The sequence below is a fragment of the Macaca nemestrina genome, chromosome 12 (assembly GCF_043159975.1).
Source record: "Macaca nemestrina isolate mMacNem1 chromosome 12, mMacNem.hap1, whole genome shotgun sequence".
NCBI classification, from domain to species: Eukaryota; Metazoa; Chordata; class Mammalia; order Primates; family Cercopithecidae; genus Macaca; species Macaca nemestrina.
This window is the reverse complement of record NC_092136.1, coordinates 130,766,828-130,787,249: the sequence shown is the minus strand read 5'-3', so window position 1 is coordinate 130,787,249 and position 20,422 is coordinate 130,766,828. Positions and strand designations below refer to the sequence as shown.

Sequence of the window (20,422 nt, the reverse complement as noted above, 5' to 3'; positions counted from 1 at the left end):
GTTTCAAGAATGGTCTTCATGCCGTGAGACCTGCTGGCCACGGCAGACAGTCTCCAGGCACGCTTGAGCGAATGCTCAGAGGGCCGTCCCCGTTGGAGTGGCCTCCTAATGCAAAGGGTGGAGGTGAGCTACCTTTGTGCCACTGTGCACGCCTTGCCAGGAACTTGCCCCAAGTTGGCAGCCCCAAGCCTGACAGGCAAGTTCCACTCAGTGAGGCTCCCTGACCCCTCCCCTTGCTGCCATGCCTCCAAGAGCCTACAATGCCTATATCAGGCCCAGGGGCCAAACATCCAGGCTAATGTTTCCACTTTGCCAGTAAATATTGTCATGGTCTCGTCTGCCACCCATGAATATCAGAAGCATTGCCCACTTCAAGCTGCTGCTGGCACCACATGTGTACTGTACATGGCAGGAACCTGGCCGGCCTGCCTAGCTGAACGGCGCCCACTGCCCACCTCCTGGGTGCTGCGCGAAGGGGAGTGTGAACTTTGCCAAGGCACCTTTTCCTCCTCCTCTGCCCTGTCTGTGTCTCAAGCTAGCTGCTAAGTGGATGCGGGATGTGAGGAGAGGTGAGGAAATGAGAAAGGTAAGAGAGGAACCTACCCAAGCAAATCGGAAGGTGTTAAAAGAAACAATAATCCTTCGAAGGAGAAATGGTCGGTTTTCTAGAAAGAGGAAGCTGCAGCACAACCAGCCATTCCTTTCAGAGGCTCTCAGTGGCAGAAGGTGGGCGGTGGGTGTGCTGCAAAGGACAGCATCTGATCCAGCTCCGTAGCGTCTGCGCCCAGGAAAGAGATGCCTCTGCTTAATCAACCCTGGTGTATCTTAGGGCCAGAGCGCCAGGGAGCTAATCGCCCCCTCCTGTCCGCGTCACTAATCGTGCTGATTCCCTCAGAAACCCCCCTCCCTACCTAAGCTGGATCATGGTTGCTGGTTGGGTTGGGGGGAGGAGCAGGTCAGCGAGGGGTTCCTAACCTGCCACTAGCACCAGGCACCTTTTCAAGAGGCAGGAGGCACAGGAAGTAGCAGCTCTAGGAAGAACCAGCTTAAAACAAAAACAGAGGAGAAGAAAAAATCGCCTTGGAATGTGTACTGCATTCTAACTAGTCCCACTGGGTCCATGCAATAGGGGGGGATTATTGCAGGCAAGACCTGGGCTGCCTCAGTAATTCTGCAAGTTTGATAAGAGATAGCTGGCAGACTTCAGTGTCCTTCCCCCGAAAGAGAAAACAGACACCACCTTGGCCACATCTGACTGGCATGCAATACGGGGGTCTTTGGGGGTTGTTCTGTCTTAAAATTGGGCAGCCTTGTTCTATTACGACACACTGAAGCCTATTCAGGGCTGATTGGGTGAGGGTAGTACAGATAAGGCCATCATTCTTTTTGAGAAATTCGGGATTTGGTAGAATGTGATAAGGTCTAAGATAGTCCTGTCGCCACCACCCCCACCCCAAGGTAGGAACAAGACCACAAAATCAGATGGCACCTTAGATAAATTTGCACCACCACTTTGCTACTCATCTATTCAGAGACGATTCAAAGTATGAGCAAATATTATGCTTCCCTGCATTTATTCTGATGGAAAAAAAAAAAAATCACGTATGCTAATTTATATGTAAATTCAGTATGGCCCTGGGGCTCCTGGCATGCAGCCAGCAGGGCTGTTGATGGTGGAAGTTTGGTCATTGTCTCCAGTTCGATGTTACAGACAGAAGAGACATGGATCTCAGGAGAGATAGAAATTACTGAGGGCTTGGGACCTTCCCTCTCCCTACCTCTGACCCCTCACCCTACCCCTTCCTGCTTAGTGTTCATTTTTGCCGTCAGCCCCCATAGAAACCGCTTTCCCGAAAGTGCCCGATCCTGAACTCAGTCTCCCTACTTCATTCTTGTGCACCCAGAACAAGCAGGGGCGCACACACATGCACGCACACACACGCTGATACTGCTCCATATTATATAAGAGGAGTCAATCAAGGATGCCTCCAAGTTGACTCCCTTCACTCATACACCCACCAAAGCCCCTAGGGGAGACGAGGGAGATCCTGAGGCCCATGCCTCCTGGTGTTGGGTGCAGCAGGTGACATCATGGACATCCCTGCAAGATTCACCACCTTAGACTTCCTTATCATGCAACACAGATCCTTTCTGTCCCCCTCCTTGCCTTCTTCGTCGAGCCCCAGTCAAGGGTGTACACATTTGGTCTTTCCAGCCTAGTCTCTCCGCCCACCTTACGTGGATCCACACTGCAGCCACTGCAACCTATGTAAAGAGGACAGCAGCAATCCCTAGGTCCTAACCTCGGAGAAGAGTCAGCAGGACTACAGCTCAGGACTCAGTCCAGATCAGGAGAACTCCATATTGCAGGGGGAGAAGAGGGCGAGGGGGTGGGACTTCCCAGCGTTTTTCACTGGGTCAGAGGGAACTTTCCTCTGGGAATACAACTGCATAGGACTGAGCCTCACCTCCCAAGAGAGGGCTCCTCCTCCCAGAGCCCTGCTGGGTCACCCTGGGAAAGTTTCTCAGCTTGTCTCGATCCTTACGAGTTTAGCTATGTTTAAAACGAAAGAGGCAAACTAGGTACCCCAAAGGACAGGGCAGGTGGGAGCAAGCTGATTAATGGATAATTCTGTTGCTGGAACGAACGGACGTGAGAGCTGGGATGGGGTGTCGGGGGTGGGGGCACGGTGCAGCAAATGGACTCAAGGTGGAGGCCAATTCCAAATGCACAGAACACAGCACTGGGAACATCAAAGCATGCACCAACTGCAGCCCCCAGGGCTCCGGGCTCAGCCGATAAACAAACAGAAAATTAGCATTCGACTCTTATTGCCTCTCTCCCTTCAACTTCGAAAAGCTTTTTAGAATTTCAGAGCCCCGACTCCCCTTCCTTTTATCTGATTGTTATCCACACCCCCCACCCCAGCCACAAACACACCCCCGAACACATTCAAAACTAAGACAGTTGTCCCCCACTGCTGCAAATTGACTCATCCCTTGAAGCCGGATCGCTGACCAGAACCTCACAAGAAGCACCTGAACCTGATTCTTTCTAGCCTGCATTTTCCCCTTTGCTCCTTTTAAAAGCTTTGCAAGTTCGCTGGCGGATATTTAAAGTTTCCTCTTGTAATTTCTTCCCAGTCGCATAACCAACACCTTGGCAACCCTGTTGCCCTCCGAATCTGTCATTTCCCCCTGCTTACATGTGTGCTCCGTTGTATATGTGTGCAAGAATGTGCATGAAGCCAGGGAGCCTAGCACACAACCACAGACCTAACAGGAGCACCAAACATGTTTTACTTATGCACATACATTCCCCCATTCCGGTAGCAGCCAGAATCAAATCAATATTCTCACAGCCTAGTCGGGAGAATGAAGTCCCAGCCATGCTGTCTAAACGCTCTCTCCTCCACCTGCAAACAGCGCAGCACAGCCGACTCGGGGAGTCTGTGAATCTTATAAAGCACACTGTACAATTCCTGGGTCTACCGTAGGCAAATCAACAGCAAGCTCTTACCTTGGAAGAGACACAGAGCAGCCAGCCCCGTGAAGACTGCCCAAGAGATAGAATTGTGCATTTTTGGCTGGATGGTTTTCATGATTTTTTTTCTTCTTCTTTTTCTTCTTTTTTGTCAGGTTCGGTTTTTTTCTTTCTTTCCTGATAGACTGTGTTGCTCTCAAGCTTGTGCAAGGAGATTTAAATCCACTGTTTTGCTGAAGGACACAACAAGAAAACCGAGGGTGTGAGAGAGTATGACTTCTCCGTAATTATCTCCACTCATACTCTGGCACTGAGACACATTGTACAATCTGGCCCTGGACAGCCCTCCTACAAGCTGCAATCATTGGTTCTAATCCAAGGATTGACAGAGCTACAACACACGCGCGCGGGCACACACACACACACACACACACACACACACGCTCTCTCTCAGGAATCATTTACTGGGCAAATCAGGCTAGCTGATTAAAGAGACAGGAGCCTGGAGAGATAGAATGATAAATGCCACTTTGCCCCTTCTATATTACTTTCATTTTTTAAACTGACAGTCTCTGAGTCTTCTGAATATCAGAAAATCCCTTTCCCCCTGGCATTCCCTGGCCTCCTGAACTCAGATTCCCTTTGCACTGGAAAAATCCCATAGCCAGCCATGGCTTATGGGAAATTTTAAAGGGACATTTTCATGCTTAGTGAAACTTGTAAAGATGAGTCAGATTTCATTTGTTGGTACCTATTTTCCCCTCCGATGGAAATATCATTCAGTGACAGCTTTTTTTTTTTTTTTCTCTTTCATCAACCTTTCTACTTAGTTGCTTTGAAAATAGTAAATAACTTTCTATTTTCTCCTCCTGTCACTCCTGTTTCAGAACATCTATGTTATTCCTTTTTCATTCACTTTTTAAAAATCAATTTCCTAAAGTCATCCATGTGTATATGATACCATGAAAAGGTACCAAGTACCCAGTATTTGAGAAGAAGTTCTGCAGTCTGAAGATGGAGAACCTTCTTCAAAAGAAAACAAAGTAGGAGTTTATTGACTTAGCCAATCCACATCTACTAAAGCAATAATATAAGCATCTGTGATTCAAACTGCAGCAAGAAAGATTCAGGTCAGACATGTAGAGGGGCTTTCTGAGTGTAAACTTTGTGAAGTTCCTCAGAGCGTTGAAGACATTAATCTCCTTGGTGACAGGAAAGAATAAAAACCAAACAGAAATAACCTAATGGATATACATGATTTCTTAAGAGATCTAATTCTAGGGCCTGGAAGTTTATTCTAATTTTTGGCTTCCCCTTATGAGAGGCAATTTAGAGGATGTGAACAAAACATCTGGAAAATGTAGCCCCTGGCTGGGCACAGAGGCTCACGCCTGTGTATCCAGAACTTCAGACGGCCAAGGAAGGCCTGTAGTCTGAGCTCAGGAATTCGACAGCAGCCTGGACAACATGGTGAAACCCTATCTCTACTAAAAACATCCAAAAATATCTGGATATGGTGGTGCCCACCTGTGGTTCCAGCCACTTAGGTGGCTGAGGCAGGAGAATCGCTTGAGCCTAGGAGGCGGAGATTGCTGTGGGCAGAGATTGCGCCACTACAATCCAGCCTGGGCGACAGAGCCAGACCCTGTCTCAAGAAAAAGAAAAAAAAGAAGAAAAAGAAAATGTAGCTTCTCACAGAACCTTCCTTAGTCAATTCTGACACATTCATACCCCCACTATGCCTTGACACACATTTTAAAAATATTCTTCTAGAACTCCACTGCCAATTATTATACTTCCTTGTAACCCCCATAAAAATGCTAATGTATTTTCAAACTGCATAGAAGAAAAGTACTCATTGTCTGTTTGTATTTTAGTGTACAGAGGTGAAATGAAAACATCACTGCCATTTTGTACATGTCTAAGACACACAATTTACCTTGTTTTATTTTTTTTTCTTTTTCTGTCGTTCTTTTTTTTGTTTTTACAGATTTTTGCTCTGTCACCAAGACTGGAGTGCAGTGGTGCAATCACAGCTCATGGCAACTTTGAACTCCTGGGCTCAGGTAACCCTCCTGCCTTACCCACCAGCTAATTTTTTGTTTGTTTGTTTGTCTAATTTTCTGTGGAGATGAAGTCTCACTATGTTGCTCAGGCTGGTTTCAAACTCCTTGCCTCAAGCAGTCCTTCCAGCCTTGGCCTCCCAGAAGTTGACCCTGTGTTGAGTATGAACAGGAACAACCCTCCCTGGAATGTGGGATCTTGTGACCATGGGAGGAAGGGGCCCTGGGACCTCAAGATCTGGGGACCTCAAGATCCTACTTACAGCGCTGCACAACCAAGGGGCCTCAGGCAGATCATTTCACCTCTGTGAACCTTGGCTTCTTGTCTGTAAAATTATAGAACTGGAATAATTTCTTATCCTCCTTCCCATTTTAAAGACTTTTTATGTTAACTGGTATTTTCTTTTTTCTTCTTGCCATTAAGTTCTAATTCACATGTCTATCAAAATGTCCTTGATACTGTGAGCTCCCAATGGACAAGAATTTTATCTGTAGATGAGACGTTTTGTGCGGTGCTCAGCATAGTGACATGTGTAATTAAATGCTTTGGAACAACTGTGACGGAAGGTGATAACAGTGCTGTGCAAAAAAGGAAGGTGGCTTCCTTTCACCACCGTTTCATTTCTCTCCAGAACGATGACAAAGATCATGGACCACTGGTAAGTCTTTAGTCCCAATCTGGAGAGGCAGACACTAACATTTGTAAATGTCCTCACTCTGAACTATAATAAATCTATACAGTTACCAATGTTTATTAAGCTCCCATGTGTGTACAAATAATAAGAAATTAATCATCAGAGTTGATATTCATTGATATTTATTTGCAATGTGCTAGGCATGATACTCAGTGTTCTGTATGCATTTTTTCTCATTAAATCCTCATAAACTGTGAAGTGGTGATATTATCCTCCCCATTTTATACACGAGGGCGTTGAGGCTCAGAAAAAGATTGTCCACAGCCACACAACAGTTAAGGAGTGGAATCAGGATTTAAACCTAAGCATTTTCATCTTAGATCAACTTCAAAAATAATATCCTGTGCTAAACACCGTGAGGGACTCAAATAGATATCAAGCATCCTAGCGTATAATCTTTTTGCTGTTTTCAGTAGCATATGAGATTATTGATAAACATTACAATATGTTGATACAAAACTACAGGAAGACTCATATACTGCTTTCAATCTTAACTGAGTTTCAAATGGTTGGTACATAGAATGAATTTCATCAGACCGCACATGATAGCTGGTCGTTTTCTATGACAGTTTTGTAAAGTTCTTTGGAGATGGTGGGAGTCATGAATACCTTGAGAGGGACTCTGATCCTAGATCTGAGGCAGAGGGAAGGATATTGCTGGACGAGGATACCATGAATTAAGAACTAGAGTTAGAAATATACCAAGTAGATTTGAGGTTCTAGTGACTTGTCTGAGATTCCCCATCCTACCCTTCTGTATAGCAATAAAAGCTTGAAAATATTTTTCTTACATAAATCTTAGCACAATATAATTCTTCGCAGTTACTTTCTGCACACAGGTAAGGTAACCATGTCTGGACCTGGCAGGCACAGACACTGGGCATCACTGACATGACTTGTTGATTGAGAGCACAGACCTAGGGCTGCTTTGCTTGGGGTCCAAATCCCAGTTCTGTCCCGTAGGGGCTGTGGGATTAGGTTGAGTCATTTCAACTCCACATCTGAAACAGGATAGCAATTATACCCCCATCCCAACCATAGCCAGACATCCTAACCATCAACTAATTTTCATTAATTTTACTGTTTTAACAAATTGAGATGGATGTGGTCTACCATGTGGCATTGGTGGAAGCTATCTGTGCTTGGGAACTAAGACTCCTGGACAGAGCAGTCTCAGCATTATGCTTTGTGCATTCATTGAGGCAAAATATATCCTCAGGGATTGCCGAACCAGAAGTCTAATTTGGGCTCTGAACACAGCTAAATGCTAAACTATCTTGAGAGCTATAGCTCTTTCAATGCTTGAATTTGCCACATGAAGTAAAATTTCCCAGTGGCCCTCAGGTTTCACAAAAGCACACCATTAACCTCCTTCTAGAGAAGGCATCTCTTTTCCTCCTTTGTTATTGGGTTTAACACAGCATCACCAATACAGGCCTGTTGGATCAGTCAGCTGCTCATTGCTATAATTACAAGTCGAAAAGCTGATCCTAGGCTACACACAGAAGGGTTTCATTCAACCAAGTACATCTCTTGCCTAATGGAACAGGTCTCATCAATGCAGTCAACAAACTTCCTTTCCATTTTCCATTCTAGTCTCAGGATCTATCAGGCTTAGGACTGAGAATCTCCATTGTTGCAACTATCCCAAAGAATGCATGGCTTGGTCCTTCTGCTTTGGGGTGGCTTGTGACTATGGTTAGAGATTTCTGCCAGAAGTGAGGCAATGACTAAAGAACCTCTGACTGGGGGAAGTTATGACTGGGGGGAGCTATGATTGGAAGGGGGGACACTTTGAAATCGCAGTTCCCTCCTCAGCAATCAGAGCTCCTTCCTCTGAGTTAGAAGACTCAAGTACTTCTCATCAGGTGTCTGGAGGACTCACTTTGCCTTTTGCATTAGCCAGATTTATGTTATGCACCATTTGCTTCCCAGTTCATGGGTCCACTTTTTTTGCAGAGGAGGATGAATGTCTTAAGACGAAATTAACGTCCAGAAAGGGACCTTAAATTCTAGACAGAACGGTAATCTCTCACCACCCACACGCCTTGAAGTTAGAAGAACTTTACTACAGACATGATTTTTCTGTTTGCAGATAAGAAACAAGGAAGGGGCATAAAATTTTTTTTTTAAATAAGGAAGGGGAAACAGATGAGGTCTTTAACTCCTTTGGAGAGGGCAGCTAGGATTGCATTTCATAAACCTTTTATCATCGGGCAGCTTAGGAATCTGCACTGTGTGCAATGAGCTGGTACAAACAGGGATTGATTGTCTGTAAACTGCCCCCATGCACACCTGTCACCTCACCCAACGATAGACAATAAGTCCAGTAAGCTCACTGTGGGACCTGGCTGCCCTGCTGTCCAAATCCCAGCTGAACCCTGACAGCAGACATAGGAGAGGGGATGCATAATCACTCACACATGGTGGGCCAGGCTTGAAGGACTGGCAGACAGAATGCCACCATGAGGGGGAGGAGGAGGTGGGTGTGCGTGTGCCTGTGAGTGAGGGAGGAAGGGGTGTGGAGGCAGTGTTTTTTATTTCTCTCAGCTATTATGGAAAGAACTGCGGGAGCTTAAATCTAAAGAGCAGTGCTGAAATAATGTTCAGGACTTAACAAAAGCCGCTGCTCTGCTGCCATCCTCCTGCTGTGGCCTGCCTCTGCTGAGGCTCGGTGCGGTGGGTGATCTTACATGCCCAGAAGCTTGGAGGAGCCTGCCCTGGGGGAAGAGGAAGCCAGCCTGCCCTCGCACATCTGGGGTTGGGCAGGGTTCAGCTTTGACTTGCAATGCCACTTCAGGGAGAGTGAAAACCATAGTAGGAAGAAGGCAGCCTCCTACCTTAAAGGGAGTCTCCCCAGAAAGGGAGAGTTGCAGCCATCTTGGATGGGGCTCTGAGCATGGTCTCTTCGGTTGGGAATGGAATGGGTCCAGGCACAGGTAATGTCTGAATTATGTGAGTCTATTTTGAGAATTTGACTTAGAGCAGCAGGTTTTCTGATTTATTGATAAGTTGCCCAAACTGATCTTAAAATGAAAGTGTAACTGTTAGCAGCCCAGAAATTAAGGACACAGGGATGTAAGCCCAAAGTCCTACAAAAGGAGAGTTTTCAGTGTTTTCTAATTGAATTACAGGCATAGTCATCTGGCCTTGATTTGTATGTATCACATTCATCTCAAAAAGAAGAACTACCATAGAGCAGTATAACAGAAGTAATTTAAGATTTAAAATCAGAAGACCTGGATTCGAGTCTAAGTCCCTTGATCAAGTTCAATCCAGTAATGCTCAATGTTCTCATGTCGTCTCATCCCACCTCATCCTTAAGGTGGAAATAATAATACCTACTGCACAGAGTTGTTGTAAATTCATTAAAATGAAGGTTATAGATGTCCTAGTACAGTGATCAGCATGCAGACACATTGGCTCCTGGTTTTTAGGATCAGCTTGCTCGAAAAAACCAAGCAGTATGCTAGATAATATTCGACAAGAACTTCAGAGTGTGATTCGGTGCCTTCAGGATGCTAACTGCCAGAGATTTTTTCCTGGATCTGTAGTAGACAGGGTGACTCTTGCATCTGCATCCCCAGAACACTGGGAATCAGTCGGATGTTGTTGGAGTGGGCACTGCTCTACTGTTGGCGTAAGAGTGGGCACAGGCCCCTGGCCTGGTCAGTTTCTTTCCTGAGAAATTTCCAAGTGCTTTGGGGAAAGAGAGGCTGTAGCTAGAGGACATCTTTCCTAACACATGGAGAACTCTGCAAGGAAATGGAGTCAACATAAAGGAAAGAAGGAGCAAGAGGAGAGGCCATCACTGAAAGGAGGACATGTCATGCCTGGAACCAGACACCCACCTTTCAGAATTCCTGATCCCTTCTTTGCTTAAATTGGTTTGAGTTGAGCTTCTGTCCCTCACACCTGAGAGGATCTGGACTAAAAGCATCCATCTGGAGGGCCATGAGTAGAAATGTCCTAGCTTTCTTGCCCTTCCCACATGACTTTCCCTGTTACCATGAAAATGCCTAGATAGTAAGTGAAGCTTGTGGGAGAGAATGCCTTAGGCAGAGATGTAGGCATCTGAAGCCGTTTACTTAAACAAACAAACAAACAAGTACCCAGTGTTGATATCAAATTGGAATTAAAATAAGATCATAGATGAAATCACAATGGACAAAATCCCTCTTCTTCTAAAGGTTGGGGCTCTGGAAGTGGGGAGTAAAACACCACTTAATGAACCTCTTCTGTGTGAAAATTCCACATGGCATTTTATTTAACCTTTACAGTGTTTCCAGAAGATAAATACTATTATCCTTAATTTTCAAGTAAAGAGGTTAACTAACTTATCCACAGTTGTACAAGTAGTAACTGGCCAGGTCTCTGAACACCCAAGAGCCTGCTCTTTCTCTTGTAGTATATTTGGTTATACTTTAAGTGAAACTGGGACTCAAAAGGAAAAGACCATGGTAGCTTGGCATGGTCGGTGAGAGCTCTCAGAACAACATTGGTCTTGATCAGTTTGGAATGAAAGAAAGTGGGAACTTATTTAAACTGAAGGGAATGGCATGGCAAAGGCTGGGTGTGAACTTAAAGCTCTGTGGAAATCAGCGTGATCCAACGTGGATGAACCTGAGGCTGTGGTTCAAGAGTACTGAGAGTTCATAGAGTTTGGGTCTAAACTAGAGAGTCTTGAATATCTGTACAGTTTGAATGGAATTTGAGAAGATCACTGCTGTTGATTCTGAGTAAGAAAGTGAAAGCAATAAAATTGGATATTTCTGAAGGTTTAAACAGTGGAATAGATGGTGAATTAGGTCATTCCCCTAGAGAAGCCTCTCTTGGCCCTCTGGATGTGGACAACTTCCCATGTTGTGCTAATCTCTAGTCTAGTTTGGCAGACTGTGGGACAGTGGTTTAGCCCCATCCCCACCCCCATACATCACATGTATGAGTAGCTCTGGTGCACGTGGGCCCTGGAAACCTCTTATGTGCAGTCTGCTGCCCACCAGCCAGTTGAACAGAACACAGTACAATGGTAGGAGTAGAGGTCAGGCTTCAAGGAAGGTGGGGAGATTTTGGGGGGTTCCTGGAGCAGATCCACTTTCCTACACTGGGGCTGATAACACAGCTTATTTGACAAGTAAGTGTCATTTTACTGCTTTTGGCCATTTCTATCCATGGACATATCTATTCTGAAGACTTTACAGGGAGGAACAGTATGGTCTAGGGAAATAATTATATTTTTTAATGATTTGGCTTCATGCTATCTTAATACTATCTAAAAACATGTTGAACTCCACAAGCTGAATTTGGAGGACGACTCTGAAATACAGCTTAGGAACCCTTCTATGAGTATCTCACGCTGTCATTTTACACTCAGAAGTGGTGTCCAGAGAAGGGCAATCACATGCTTAGGTTCATACAACAGAACTGGGAATAGAATCAACTCATTTGGTCCTTGTCCAATGTTGTTTCTTTTATTCCAGAATGTGTCTGGATGCCTTCAAAGTTTGATTGGATGGCCCTTGTGAAGAATCCTCTGACCAAGAAATTCACTCTGGCTTGTTTACCCAAAATTGTACTCTTTATAACTGCAAGTTCTAAGTCTTCAAAAATGCAACCATGCCTTTTATAAAGATGGAGAAATTCAGCTGTGGCCTATCACTGAAAGCTCAGGGTTTTCAGCTTCCTTAGAAAGCACAGGTTATAAAACAAAGAGTGAGATCATATATAGTGAGACCAGAAGATACCTGGAACCCTGGACAGGGTATGGGCATATGGAGTATGGGGAAAGGGGAAGTGAGGACGAGAACAGAAACCTGAGAGACTGGGTGACAGCAACAATGACCGACATGGTCTTCTTTGTGATTCTAACAGTTGCTTTTCCAGAGAGGAGATAGGAGAGCGGCAGCAGGAGGGCGTGGGATAATGCTCTTATCATACACCCGACTTATCCATGTGCTGCCCCCACCAAAACTACGCTGATGACTTTTACAGGGGTGGGAGGAGATAAGATTCCTCGAGGAGGGGATCAGTGGAGTCTCTGTGGGAGGTGACTAGCCCAGGCAGCAAGGACTGTTCATCATAGACATTTGACTGATTCTAACCCACAGTAGAATATAGACAAGACACATAAAGGCTTAAAATCAAATCATGTGTCATGCTGAAGAATAATGGTTCTTTCTGCTAGGGATATGTATATATTTTTAATTTCTGAGTGAATTAAGTCCCTATAAAAGGTGTTGAATTGGCAGCCTAGAAACCTGGAGCCCTTGATTTATACCCAGAAGAGGAAAGAGGGAGACAGTTACCTGAATCATTCTGAAGTGCTCTGAGCCACCCACCCATACCCATACACTCTGCCCTTTGTCTCACTAAGAATTTTGATTCTTGCCCACTGTGCAAGTCCTTCCTGCCATTCTGCATGGGCTTTAGATTAGGCTGCGATCAAAGCTAAATGGTAGTGAAAGCAAATTAGCGAATGTTGGGGCCCTTGGCAAAATATTCTGTGACCATGATATATGAACACATGTATATCTCTAAGTTGCATTTATATTTTCAAAGGGCATTTACATATCCTATTTCATAATCTTCTTATTAAATATGTGTTCATCAGTGCTTGTTATTGTCATTTTTGTTTTAGGGTGGGAGACTGAGGCATAGAAAATGATAGCATGCTCCATCTGGAAGTGATCTTAGAAAAGTAACAGGATGAAAAATAGAACCTGGATTTCCTGACTTTCCCTGAAAAGAGAAACTCCCAGCCAAAAACAAACAATGAGGCAGCAGTGAAGGGGTGGTAGGAACCAAGGTGTCCTAACACCCGACCCTCTTCTCCATGTTCAGGAATTGGTTATCTTTATTTACTACAGAACACAAAAGAAAATATGCACAGATAACATAATGACAATGGCAAAAATATGAATAAAAACACCATATGGAAGAAGAAAGTCCCTGCAGTTAGTTTAGAGGCCTAGAGGCAGAATAGATGGCATGGCTATTGAGGGGAGGTAGACCTGGCTTCTTCTCCCAGTATATGTGTCTCCGTGTATACACAGCTGTTACTCATAGGACACTTGAGCTGTCTGAGTCTCAGATGAGTGAACATGGGGAAGAAAAACAACCTCACAAGATTAAACACAGCATACATGGAAAGCCATTGGCACTCAAGATGCTCAAAGCATATATTAGGTCTATTAGAGGAACATTGGTTTTTTTTTTCAATTAAGTAGAGATATATGATTATTTTGGGGGAAAGTTTTTAAGGAAATAAAGACTGATTTTATGTTACAATTTTGATTTCTTTGGCTCTACCTTTGATTTCTTTTCTTTTTGTCTTTATTTTCTTTTGTTTGTAAATTAAGTGTAGGTGGTTGACTTAATAGATAAATTAAGCTTCAGTATATCTTCCTTGCATTTAGCCCAAAACAGCTTTCTGGGGGTGGTATATATTGACAAAATGTATTACAATTGGCTACTGAAATATGGGAGAGGAAGTACAGCCCAGGTGAAATGTTGTTCCCCATGTCCATCTCATTCAAAAGAGAAGTCTATTCTTGGGAGAAGGTGAGATTAGGGGCCCTCAATTCACCACTTCCTGTCAATGTCAAGAGAACTGTGCACACACAGACATGGTTTGTGCCTGCTGCAACAGTCCAGAAACATCCTTGTGCCATTGCAAAGGCTTTTAGGGGGGAACATGGCTTTAGTGAGGATGTTTGTGTTTGATGTTATTAGAAATGAAATGTCTATAGAAATGTCACTGCAAAAGTAAAGCACCTACATGGGGCAAGGAAATGTAACTCCTAATAAAAGCTGAAGGCACAGTCATACACACACTCATAGCACACTCTCCTCCTTTGATATGCTTTATATGTTTGTCTCCTCTAAATCTCATGCTGAAATGTGATCCTCAGTGTTGGAGGTGGAGCCTGGTGGGAGATTATTGGATCATGGGGGAGGACCCCTCACAAATGGCTGAGCACCATCTCCTTGATAATAAGTGAGTCCTCTCTCAGTTCATGTGAGATCTGGTGTGTTTCAGAGTCATGCCTCCCGCTTCTCCCTCTCTTGCTCCCACTCTCACCATGTGATGGGCTTGCTCCTGCTTCGCCTTCTGCCATGAGTAAAAGCTCCCTGAGGCTTCGCCAGAAGCAGAGCAGATGCTGGCGCCACACTTCCAGTACAGCCTGCAGAACTGTGGGCCAATTAAACCTCTTTTCTTTACAAGAATATACAGCCTCAGCTATTTTTCTATAGCAAGAAAAAAAAAAAAAAAAAAAAAAAACCAACGACCTAACACATTCTTTCTCTTCCAGTTTGTGTTCTGCATTTACAAAAGTAGTTCAATCAAAATCACATGTGAAAGTGAAAGTAGTGAAAATACAACCAGAATTTCCACATGTTTATTGGTTATTATACTATGCTTTACTTACCTTAGTTTTCTTCCTTATCTTATAGGAAGGAAAAGCGAGCAGCAAAATAATCAAGCAGACACAATATAATCAAATCAGAAAAAGAATGCATGAGGTCTGCCCCTCAGCCTTTACATTGCAATTACTGATTCCAGATGATGTCCCCACTTTAGAAAAGCATTGTTCATATTACAGAAGTGCTGAGTGCTTTATTTCCTTTATATATAGCGTAGGATTTTATTATGTTTCTCTGTCAAGTTAGACTTAAAGATGTGCATTCATAAATCAAACTATCAACAAGTGTTATCGAGCTCAAGTTACAGTCAGACACTGTGGTCGGCTCTGTCTGATCTAAATATTGTGACCATTCACCCACGCCATCCAGGAGAACACCATGTATTTTCTCAGTTATGGTCCAGTACTTATTCAGCACCTACTGTGAGGCAGACACTTTCCAACTACTATAGATAGAGCTATTAGTATTATTTTTCTGTAAAGTTGTTCACAGTTGAAGTGGGATACTGATCAGCAGTTATGCATATAATGGTTATTGAATTAATTAAGATGAGTGACAATAACTGACACAAAAGAAAAAACTTTAGAATCTCAGTGGTAAGGAAAGTAATTTTGGTCGTGGTTGTTGTTATTGTTGTTGTTTTTAGCTCATGCTAAGTCCCAAATGGCAGCAGAAAGACCAATTAGGAGGTCAAAAAATGTTTAGGCGAAAAATGTGAAGGCCCCAAACTAAGGCCATGGCAGTGAGCTAACAAGCAGGAGTTGTGTTCCGGAGACACCTCCTGTAAGGCCTATGCTGGAAGACGCCGTTCACTAGATATGGACAAATCTCGGGATAGTTTTATTGAACATAATGATTATTATAAAAAATGCTAAAGGAGACAGAAAGCATATTCTAAATGCCAAAGTGATAGAGATAAAAGTAATAGTAGAGTAGAAATAAACCAGTATTATTTATATTCAATTTAAATCATTATTGATGTGATGGTTTTGTAAAAATAAATAATTCTTAACATCTTAAACTTAAATGTCAGATACTTTTGACATAGGAGAGACCAAGGATTTTGCTAGGGGGATAGCAGTGGAACAAGAAAGCAGGAAGAAAAGACAAGCTAAAGAATAATGACTAGCTCTACATATTTTTAGAAAAATACATGAATTCCAGTCGAGCACAATGGCTCATGCCTGAATCTCAGCATTTTGGGAGGCTGAGGTGAGCAGATCACCTGAGGTCAGGAGTTCAAGACCAGCCTGGCCAACATGGAGAAACCCAGTCTCTACTAAAAATACAAAAATTAGCCAGGCATGGTGGCACATGTCTGTAATCCCAGCTACTCAGGAGGCTGAGGCAGGAGAATCGCTTGAACCCGGGAGGCAAAAGTTACAGTGAGATGAGATTGGGCCACTATACTCCAGCCTGGGTGACAGAGCAAGACTCCCTCTCAAAAAAAAAAAAAAAAAAGAAAAGAAAAAAGAAAGAAAAGAAAAAAAAATTCCATGTGTTAAACATGTATAAATAGTATGCAGAAAAATAGAAAGATCATAACTTCTAAACTATTGAGAAGGAAGAAAGACAAAAACAGAAATACAAAAACAGAAATACAGAGAACTTTAAAAATACAGCAAAAAATCTGAAAGAGGTAAACAACTTCAAAGAATGGGACATAAAGGCAGGTGACTAGAAAAAGTCTTTCCATTTTACTACTTCCAATAAATATGAGTGAATGAATCTTCTCTATAAAAACACAGAGATTTGAAGATTGGAAAAAATATATAATTTATGCTATTTTTTAAGGTACATCTAAAATAATGCTATCCAGAAGCTTTAATAATGTGCAAGGAAAATAATAACAAGAAAACAGATACAATGGTGTTAATATCAAAAGGAACAGAAATCAAGATGAAAAGACTAACCATGAGAAAAACAAAGATATTCTAGGATAAATAGTGTAATCCACTAAGAAGAAATAATAGTCATGAGCTTTGATGAAATAAACAAAAAGGTTACTAAATTAAAAACTTTTGTAAATGCAAGGAGAAATTGACAATTCCTCAATTAAAGTAAAAAATATTCATGCAACTTTAAAAACTGAGAGCACAAATAAGAAAAACACATAGGACACAGTGATTTTAGTAATAAGTCAACATTCTGAAAATAATTAAATGAATAAGATGGATGGATGGGCAGATATAAAAAACAGACAGAAATTTAAATTCATGAATAGTAAATGCTCAGCCTTTCCAAACACAATGAAATTTTCACAAGCAGATCATCTTTAGGTCATACAAAGTCTACATACACCTTAACAATCACAATGCTCTGGGCTCATTCTCAGATTGAAATGCAATAACAGAAATTAATAGAGAAATAAGGAAATTCTTTTTCTTTACTCCAAAAGAGAAAAATCCTAGTTAAACAGGGATTCAGACAGAAATTACAAATATTGATGAAAGAATGAGAACGTTATATATTAAACCTTTTTTATTTTTATTTTTTATGTTTTTAATTGTTTATTTATTTTTATTTATTTTTATTTTTATTTTATTTTATAAATATTATTATTTTGTTTTATTATTATACTTTAAGTTCTAGGGTACATGTGCATAATGTGCAGGTTTGTTACATATGTATACTTGTGCCATGTTGGTGTGCTGCACCCATCAACTCGTCAGCACCCATCAACTCGTCCTTTACATCAGGTATAACTCCCAGTGCAATCCCTCCCCCCTCCCCCCTCCCCATAATAGGCCCCAGTGTGTGATGTTCCCCTTCCCGAGTCCAAGTGATCTCATTGTTCAGTTCCCACCTATGAGTGAGAACATGAGGTGTTTGGTTTTCTGTTCTTGCGATAGTTTGCTGAGAATGATGATTTCCAGCTGCATCCATGTCCCTACAAAGGACACAAACTCATCCTTTTTTATGGCTGCATAGTATTCCATGGTGTAATTGTTTTTTAAGGCAGGGTTTCACTCTGTTGCTCAGACTGGAGTGCAGTGGCGTGATTTCAGCTCACTGCAACCTCCGCCTCCCAGGCTCAAGCAATTCTCCTGACTTAGCCTCCAGAGTAGCTGGGATTACAGGCACCCACAATCACACCTGGCTAATCTTTGTATTTTTTAGTAGAGATGAGGTTTCATCATGTTAGCAATGTTGATCTCAAACTCCTGACCTCAAATGATCCACCCACCTCAGCCTCCTAAAGTGCTGAGATTACAGAGGTGAGCCACCATGCCTGGCCTTATACATTAAATCTCATGAAAGTGACAAAAGGAAATTTACAGATTTAAAGGAAGTTATTAGATGGTAGAAAAGATTATAAATAAATTCAGTAGGCATAATATCTGTTATTATTTTGTTATATATATTTCACAAGTAGCAAAATATATGTGTATAGTGACTTAAACAAAGAGAACCAGTTGTTATTGCTGTTTTTCGTCACTTGAAAAGAAGTCGGGAGTTGAGCAGCCTGTCACTGGCTCAGTGGTTCAGTGCCTAAACAAGAACATGGCCAATGTTGCTGCAATTCCATTTGTCTTCGTCTTGTCTCTCAAAATGTCAATTGGTTCTCCAGAAATTATGTCCGTAGTCCAAGCAGGAAGAAACAGAATATGAATGGATTTATCAGCTTTTCTCTATCCTCTTTTATCAGGAAAGCAAATGTTTCCCTCACACATAAAAATGGTGCTTTTTCTTGGCCAGAACTTGCCAAATGGCCAACATTGGCTCTAAGGAAAACTTGAAAATGAATAATAAAGTCAATGAAAATAACGAATAGCCAGAAAAGAAAGATCTAACAGAAACAAAAGAGAAAACTTAATCAATAAAATAAAATCTAGTTATTTGAAAAAAAGAGAAATACATAAAACTCAAGCAGTCAGATCAAAGGAAATGTGTTATCCAAGCAACATTCGAAGTAAGAAAGAAGACGTGAATTAAATTTTAAATATTGGGAGAATTGCTGGGTACAACTTTAAACCAAATCTTTTGAAAATCTGCATAAAATAGAAGCTTTTTTAGGAATATAGAATTGCCAATTTTGACTCAAGAGGAAGAAACTCTGAGTACAATAATCCTCAAATATATTTTAAAATGTATCTATCAATACATTAAAATAATACAATGGAGTTTCATAATGTACAAAATTATGTACAGTCGAAATTATCTTTATAATTTCTTAGGAGTCCAGGATAGACAATTTGTTTTTCTCCAGAATTGGAAGAGTTCACTGGGGTTTATATTGAGTGAATTAAAAATGAAGTATCTTGTTGAATTTAGCAGCCATGTTGCATGAAAACATATTATTTTTAGACATTAGAATCACATTCATTTTCACAAAATGTACACAGGAATGGAAGCCAATTGAAAGAGCAATATATAACTATCTCATCCTTACAATGATCTGGAAAATTCTGGAATATAGAGCTTAGAATAAGAGTTGTGCACCTATCAGAATTTAGTTGATAACGAAAATGGAATTTTAAATCAGTCTATAAAACAAATGGTCTATAAAACAAATAGTCTATAAAACAAATGGTGTTAAAAAATGGTAGCTGTCTATCTAAAAGGGGTGAGGGAGAGAGAGAAAGAGAGAAGCCCCTTAATTTCTTATCTGGTACAAAAAAAAATAATTCAAAATGCATTTAAGAGCATAAGGTAAAGAGCAAAATTCTAAAGTGTTTGAGAAAAATATCAGAGAATTTATTTTTAATTTATATATTGGAAGGCTTTCTTAAGAAAGATACAAAACCTAGAATTTATAAAGGAAAAGATTGACAGGTTTTGCTGTACAAAAATTATAAATGTCTGCATGACAAAAGACTCCATAAACAAAGTTAAAAGACAAGTGAAAGAAACACCAGTGCAGTGGAATAATATTTTGATATAATAACTGAGTTTTCTCTAACTTCTTGTTACACCCGCCCCATCCCCACCAACCGCCCCTCCCCACTTGGCAGCAGCCGGGGCATTCTATGTTCATCGCCTCAGAGAAGAGATGACACAGCATAACGCAGAGAACAAAGAGGCCATTCACAGTTTTTGAATTTCAAAAGGTTAGGATGGAGCATAGATAAACTATTTGGAAAAATGTGTTTGTAGCCACCTCAATGTTAAGATTTGATTGTCTTGATTCTCATTCAAGATTCTATTGGCTTAGGAAGAAGGGCAGAAGAAAGGGAAGTAAAGAGAACTGATGAGAAAGAGATTCTGCCCCAGCCCTGGCCAGGGACTGCGCCTGGTTCTGTAGGGGCAGTGTGTTGGGGCGGCAGGGGGCAAGGGGTAGCGAGGTTTGCTAGTGACAGAAAACTCAAAAAACAAACAATCCGACATCCCTTTTCCAAAGTGGAACAGCCCAGGGAGGAACAAGCCCCTAGTGTTTCCACTCCTTCCCCTCAGCCCAGTGTTATGGGAGAGAAGAGGGGTGGTGTGTCTTGCAGGATGGACTTGACACATTCTCACACATTTCCCCCATGCCTGACATGCATAAAAATAGCCAAGTTTTCCCAATATACGCAGTAATGGCACTGAAGTAGCAAGTAAAGTCACCTTGAACTGGGGCAAGGACTGAGTCAGCTTTAACTTGAGCACCAAGAACAAGAGGGAATAAGTGTTCCCCAGGGAATGCCAATGTGGACAAAAAGTGACTGAGGATCCACCACATGCTGCCACCAGGGCCCCCCCAAACCTGGACCCAGACCAGGAAAGGGCTGATGATGGTCGTGTCTAAGATTCAGCTTCTGCCACCTAGTGGAAAGGGC

General features: G+C 42.0%; 1 protein-coding gene across 9 annotated transcripts in view; it reads right to left on the bottom strand.

Annotated features, from left to right (window-relative positions):
* Positions 1-20,422, bottom strand: part of LOC105476177 (neurotrimin) — a 1,408,523-nt gene that overhangs the window by 965,446 nt on the left and 422,655 nt on the right. For 3 of the 9 annotated variants that reach the window (XR_011611280.1, XM_011731856.2, XM_011731849.2), the window contains exon 1: positions 3,521-3,871. Coding sequence is in view for 5 of the 9 variants with exons in the window: in XM_011731849.2 (XP_011730151.1) it covers positions 3,521-3,602 (82 nt within the window). In the remaining 4 variants the exon portion in view is untranslated. Of the gene's footprint in view, positions 1-3,520; positions 3,873-20,422 lie in introns of those variants that run through there. The other 6 variants (XM_024791132.2, XM_011731854.2, XM_011731850.3 and 3 more) reach the window with 5 other exon arrangements.